We start from the raw sequence: 7,304 nt of genomic DNA on the forward strand, positions 1-7,304 counted from the left end.
ATGAGTGTTTACGTAAAAAAAGAAAGAAAGAGCGTAATGACGTGTTGCTGCACATCTTGCCCGTCACGTGGGGGAGGAGTGAAGAAGTGTCATGGCGGCCTCCTGGTGAATGGCTAGTGTGTTAGCAGGAAGAGCCGCGGAAATTTCCCCCTAAATCATTTAGGAGTGCACGAAGTTTTAGGATCATTTGAATGTAACGGTGCTTTTAGACATGGGGACCGTGCATGCCAGAGTAAGTGCGTCTCTTCTTTCCGTTCCTAATGAAGAAACCAAAGCAATGACCTCTGACCAGGGCCAGCCTGGAGCTCCCTGCTCCCTGCTCCCAGCTCCCTGCTCCCAGCTCCCTGCTCCCAGCTCCCTGCTCCCTTTAGGCAGGTTGTTATTGACCGATCAGACTGGAGGGTTTGCGCACCTGTGGGTCAGAGGATCATGGGCTGTTATCAGATATGTTTTGATCATGGCTTGCCATTGTCAGCGCAGTCGAGCCAGGCGATATTGTGCATGAAGGAAGTGGAAAGCAGGGACTGTGCTGGAATTACACGGGACCTGTTTTCTGCATGACCAGTATCATAAACTTGATGGGTGTTGGGTGTACAGTTCTGTTAAAAGGTTTAAGCGAGATGAATGAACGTGTTTGCATCACTCAGGAAGACATGTTTGATCATTCACTCAGTTAGAAGTACAATTTAATGGCACATTTTTATATTTTTTGGAATAATTTAGCACTCTTTACTGTAAAATGTTCAATTGATCTGCTAATAGAAAATGAACAGAACATTAATTGTTCAAATGTTATGATGGTTTATTATATTAAATTTTAGGAAGCAAGGTTAACTTTTTAAAATTTATTAAGTTAAATAATTTCATCTTCTCTATTAGAGTTTAGACCCCCTCCCAATGCAAGGGCCTGAACTGGGGGTACAAGCAGATGACCTGGACCTGGTGGAACCGGAGCATGAGCCCCAACAAGAAGTACTTGAAAACAAAGATGTGAGTAATATTTATTTATTACTGAAAGTAAGTGTGTTTTATTTGGATGTGAGTAATTATTGAATCCTCTGTAATTGTTAAGGTCATAGTCCAGCATGTGCATATAGATGGCCTTGGAAGAACTAAGGAAGACGTTTTGACGTATGAAATTGCGGATGTTTTCCGTGCCAAGAACTTGATTGATGTGAGTATCATTTGTGTGCTTCTTGTAGGAATACTGTGATTACGTTAGAGCTGAACACAGTGGTCTTGTGATGCTTGAATCTGTGCCCACAGGTGATGAAGAAGTCCCATGATGCCAGACAGAAACTGCTGCGGCTGGGAATATTCAGACAAGTAGAAGTTGTCATTGATACTGCAGAAGGTATGTTCAGAGACGGTGCTTGTTTGCTGGAAAAGTGTCAAAACATTAAAATTAACTATGAAATATCCTTTGTCCCAGGTGAGGATGCACTGCCCAACGGACTGGATGTGACATTCGAGGTAAAGGAGCTCAGGAGAATGACTGGGAGTTACAACACCATGGTTGGAAACAATGAGGGGAGCATGGTGAGTTGTATATGCACCCTAATGCTGAATTTGCTACTTCCTTTATCACAGATGCAAATGCTAAATAGCGGTACGGATAACAGTTAGTGCCCCACAAGGTTCCTACCCTACATGTCTTCATCTGTAAAAGTTAATTGGTAGAAAATATCCTAAACAGTGGTCTTTATTCCTGCTCCTGGAGGGCTAACTTCCCACAGATGTTGGATCCACCTCATGCATTCTAAATAATTACTGCTTGAATGGCTGTATGGGGTGCATTTGATTTGAAGGTAGCTCTCCTAGGAGAGTATTGGAGACCACTGGCTTTGAGCTTTGAGGAAAACCTGTAAAAATGACTTCATTATAAGAAGTGAAGCATGGCTGCTTTTTTCTGATTTGATTTCAGGTGCTGGGTTTGAAACTTCCCAATGTATTTGGCCGTGCTGAGAAGCTCACCTTTCAGTTCTCCTATGGCACCAAAGAAACATCCTATGGCCTGTCCTTTTTCAAGCCCCAGCCTGGACACTTTGAACGCAAGTACGCTTGGTGACACAATCCATGTCCTTGTTATTACTAAACTCCAAAACTTCAGAACTCCAAATTAGTGTTCCACTATTAGTCCACATTTCCCACAATAAAGTCCATAACCTCTCAGCACACCTGTACCAAGCCATCAAGAGCTGTAAATAGCTGGTACAGAAGTCCTGGTAGTTGAGAGAGAGCAAACTTAAAATTGTGGAATGTATGGTGGCTATACAGGATTTAGAGCATTGAGAAACACTGGTCTTCATTGTAGTTTTTGTTAATTTATCTTACAGTATTCTCCAGTTTCTGTTTTTGAAGGTCTTTAGTGTGCCAGATGTTCATGGGTTCCAAGTGACACTCAGATTTGCGCTTTCAGTTTCTCCATAAACCTATACAAGGTCACAGGGCAGTTCCCATGGAGTTCTCTGAGGGAGACTGATAGAGGGATCTCCACAGAATTCAGTGTAAGTGTTTTACTCTTGCTGTTATTTTCATAACTGTTGTCACAACATGTACATCAATTTAGATGCTGTTCTGTTCTCTTTGGCAGTTCCCAATCTGGAAGACGAACCACACACTGAAGTGGGAGGGTGTGTGGAGAGAGCTGGGCTGTTTGGCTCGTACTGCCTCCTTCGCAGTCAGAGAGGAGAGTGGCCACTCCCTCAAATCCTCTCTCTCGGTATGATAATTTCTATAAACCTTTTTTTGTTGTTGCTTAATGCGAATCTGGCAGCTGTTCCTCACATTCTCGTGATGATGAATGGACCAATAGAATTGCTCAAAAATGTCTTGGAATAAAAATCTTTCCACACTAAGACTGTATACATACACTTGAAAATCTGTTCATAATCCACAAACTGCAGTTATCTGATTATTCAAGTGGTCATGTAAAGAGCATACTCTGATTCTTTTAGTTTGGAGTAAGGTCTAGAAATCTGATTAAGAAATCTGAAAAAGCGAACTGGATTAAAGCCCAGTAATCAGATTTCTCAATGTGTGCATGCATGGTGGCTCGATGTATGAAATAAATAAAAAGTCACAACGTGAAGTTTGGGTTTTGCATGACATTTACATCACGTCTTGTTCTGTGAGATTATTGACTGATTGCAAAGAACTCTAGTTACTGCCTGACTGTAAACCTAGAGGTTGTCATTATCTGATTACTCAAGTGCATGTTGATCAGATTACTGATTTATATATTAACTGCTGATTATTCAGGATCCTTCTTTGCTTCCTTAAATTAAATGGAATTTCTCATCTCTTGATTTCTTCCTCTATTTCAGCATGCAATGGTCATTGATACGCGCAACTCTCCAATCCTTCCCAAGAGGGGTGCCTTACTAAAGATCAATCAGGTGTGTATTATGACCACAAGTCACTTACAGGTGCATATTTTCTATACAAATAGAAACCTTAACCGGAAACACTGAGCCAGCTTTCTGCCATCCTAGGAGTTGGCAGGCTATACGGGTGGAGATGCTAGCTTTTTGAAGGAGGACTTTGAGATTCAGCTGAACAGACGTCTCCTCTGGGACTCGGTGAGCAGTAAAAACACAGCTCAAGCTCTCTCTGGCAGTGCATTATTGGGTCTTTAAATAGATTTGGGGAATTTTCAAATGCTGTCAGTTTTTGAACCATTCTCTTCCCTCTAGGTCCTCTCTGCCTCTCTGTGGGGAGGTATGCTGCTACCCATTGGAGACAAACCTACGTCCATTGCTGACAGGTTAGTTGATGTTTTTCTGCTGCATATTAGTCTTGTAATGAGAGTTTGAGTGGATTTGCTTCTTTAGAAGGATAGAAGGTTATGCTCCACAGGTTATTATTGTGTGAACTGCATGTCTAAGTCAACACACATTTGCACTTGTACAGATATGAAGATCCTTTTTAGGTTACAGTGTTAAAACCACATAGTCTAGGCTATTTGAGAGCAGTTGACAGTATGCTATCTTTACTCTGTAAAGCTGTTTTTTAACTGAACTGTTCTTTTAAAAAAAGGTAAAGGTGCACGTATTCGTCACTGTACAGTGTGGACTGTACAGCGAAATGTGTCCTCCGCATTTAACCCATCTGGTAGTGAACACACACTCACACACACACACGTGTTAGGGGCAGTGAGTACACACACACACCCAGAGCGGTGGGCAGCCAACTCCAGCGCCCGGGGAGCAGAGAGGGTAAAGGGCCTTGCTCAAGGGCCCAACAGTGGCAGCTTGCCGAGCCCGGGAATCGAACCCACAACCCTGTTATCGATATCCCGGCGCTCTAACCGCTGAGCCACCACTGCCCCAAGAAAGCGGGATGTAGTCGTATTTTAAAGTTGAAAAAAGACTACAACCAACATCTTAACATTGGTAGGACTGCAATGAAAGATATAGTTATTATGTTTGAATGTTAACAGGTTTTATCTGGGAGGTCCCACCAGCGTGAGGGGCTTCAGCATGTACAGCATTGGACCACAGAGTGAAGGTAAAAATCTCAGTACTTACACTTAGAGGTTATATAGGTTATATAGGTTAATATACTACCATAAATTATCTGGTGACTACTATGAAAGGAATATGCAAGTTATTCAGTCTTGAGATTGAATAAATAACTCTATAAGTCTATAAATAACTCTATAAATAAAGAAACCTATATGCAGCAGCATGTTTCATGTCCTGAATGTATATAAGTGGGGGGAAAATACAGCTGTTGTGTCACCCTTCATGGCAGGTGATTATCTGGGTGGGGAGGCATACTGGGCCGGTGGGCTCCACCTGTACACCCCTCTACCCTTCAGGCCAGGCCGAGGTGGCTTTGGAGACCTCTTCAGGACACACTTCTTCCTCAATGCCGGAAACCTGTGCAACCTCAACTACGGTGAGTTCTGGAGCCACAGTGCTATAGCAGTGAGAATTCTTTGGCAAGACTCTTAATACATTCGCTTCTGGAGTAAGCTGTACTTATGCTACAGCAATGAGGTGGTATTCCATTGCAGGTCTTTTACTCTAGCTGTTGTTCCTGTTTAGGTGAGGGGCCCCGAGCCCACCTGAGCAAGCTGGCAGAGTGTATTCGCTGGTCGTATGGAGCAGGCATTGTGCTGCGTCTTGGGAACATCGCTCGGCTGGAGCTCAACTATTGCATTCCCATGGGTGTCCAAAGTGGAGACAGGTACACGCTTACCTGTTTTGCTGTTTAACCAGTTTGGATGTGTTACCTCACCTGTTAAGTTCACCTCGCTCACCATAATGCTCAACCAGTCTGGCTGTATGTAACATAAGCAGAGGTCCTGTGGAACCAGTTTGACTTGAAACATGATTTAAAGGCTATGTTTGCAACAATGTTGTTAGGACACTAAACACTATGGACAGCCCTTATCAGATGTGTAAATGCTCACACAGCTTGTCTATATATCACTCTGGTCCAGTCAATGTTTGTAGACACACCTTCTAATCAAGGCATTCAGCTAGTTTTAGTTGCACACATTGCTGACACAGACGTGCAAATGCTCACACACAGCTTGTCTATATATTTGAGTGATATAAAGCGCTCAGCATTGAGTTGTGGAGCTGTGGATCTGTGCTCTCTGGAGTGATGGTGCTACGTCCGGTACTTTTAAGAAAGTGAGGGTCGGTGTTGATCATCCAACATCCTGACCTCACTAACACTTATTGCAGAATGTAATCACACAGCAATGCTCCACAGTCTAGTAGAGCGCCTTCCCTGGACAGTAGAGACATTTACTTCAACAGATGCAGGATGAACCCTTTTTTATACCCTAAATTTCAGAAGAAACAGTGAATTAGCAGGTGTCCAAATACTTAAATATAGTGTCCGTACCGCATATAGTGTAGCCTAAGTGTGTGTGTGTATATATATATATATATATATATATATATATATATATATATATATATATTATTATTATTATTATTATTATAATATTTATTTATTTATTTATTTATTTATTTATTTTTTTTTACTATAATATAATATTTTTTGACAATATAGCGTCTTCAAGCCTCTTGTGTAGCACAAGCTTTAAGTATTTATGGACTCATAATAATCATGTATTTTTTATATTCATACTTGTACAGGTTTAGAGATATTTATACAGATATTGATACTTGTGCAGTACAGTAAATGTTTCTCTTTGGATACACCACCTTGGAAAGCCAGGAAGCCCCTGGAGCAGAGAGATTAAGGGCCTTGCTCAAGGTCCCAACAGTATTTAGTATTTAGATGTGCACAACATTAATATACTAATACAGTTTCTGAATAGGATTTGTGCTGGAGCTGCAAAACTCTGATTTTATCTAGGGCACAGTTACAGATCTTCTGTTTAAGCCTCAAAAACGTGATTTGCAAAAACAGTAAAGAACACCACAGATCTTATAATTGACCAAGCACTGTTATGGGGGTAGGCTGCATATACTGTTGGCTAAATTAGACGGTTAGCCAAATATTTTTGATTTTTTTTTCTTATTTTTTTATGATCGCTCTATTATATTAACTCATCGGTCATTGACCACGTTGGGATTCAATTATCCTTGTATTGCATTTTCTCTCATCTGTGATTTAGATTTTTTTAGTCATGTAATACAAATGGGATGTGCAAACAGTATCAAGCCAACTAATAGATCATATGATATTATATATTAAAAAATAGATTATAAACCGATAATTCAATAATAGTTAATAATGCAAGTACAATACAATTCTGCACTTTATAAAGTTTTATGCAAAATAACATATTTGATTGCATTATTTAGTATTAATGAAATTGCATAAGATGCATGTATGCACTAAATTATCTGTAATTTCATTAATTAATGAAACGTTTAGTTTCAGCTGTCTTTGCAGTAGCACATGTCAAACAAATGTCCTTCAAGAGAATCGGTTTGTGCTTGTTGTAATGTTTTGTACTATCCCCCCCTCTTTTTGTCTCTATAGGATATGCGATGGAGTGCAGTTTGGAGCAGGCATTCGCTTCCTGTAATATCCTGAGGCCATCAGCATGTCAACTTTGGACAGAAAGAAGGCTTTTTACATGTTGGTAAAATATGCTTGAAACTCCAGCATGGAGCTCAAAGCACTATGCTTCAGTAGTTCTGTTGGCAACAGCCAGATGTGTCAAAAGGACAGTAGGCTATCACCAAAAACCCATTGGAGATCAATAACAGCATGGTTGTGTATGGAAAGAAAATGACCCATCAGTGCTCTTATGACTTGTCATATTTATTTGTAGAAAAGCAAAAGCTTGAATAAATAACCATCCTTTA

At 40.7% G+C, this 7,304-nt stretch overlaps 1 protein-coding gene across 1 annotated transcript; it reads left to right on the top strand.

The window, feature by feature from the left end:
* The first annotated feature begins 73 nt into the window (after window positions 1–73).
* samm50 (SAMM50 sorting and assembly machinery component) lies at window positions 74–7,304 on the top strand. The gene is made up of 15 exons (XM_072663905.1): window positions 74–232; window positions 880–990; window positions 1,073–1,174; window positions 1,267–1,354; window positions 1,433–1,539; window positions 1,925–2,055; window positions 2,420–2,507; window positions 2,594–2,722; window positions 3,327–3,398; window positions 3,495–3,581; window positions 3,696–3,766; window positions 4,442–4,509; window positions 4,756–4,902; window positions 5,052–5,193; window positions 6,976–7,304. The coding sequence occupies exons 1-15, from the start codon at window positions 212–214 to the stop codon at window positions 7,019–7,021; spliced, it is 1,410 nt and encodes a 469-aa protein (XP_072520006.1). The 5' UTR covers window positions 74–211; the 3' UTR covers window positions 7,022–7,304.

Source organism: Salminus brasiliensis, chromosome 19 (genome assembly GCF_030463535.1).
Source record: "Salminus brasiliensis chromosome 19, fSalBra1.hap2, whole genome shotgun sequence".
NCBI lineage: Eukaryota > Metazoa > Chordata > Actinopteri > Characiformes > Bryconidae > Salminus > Salminus brasiliensis.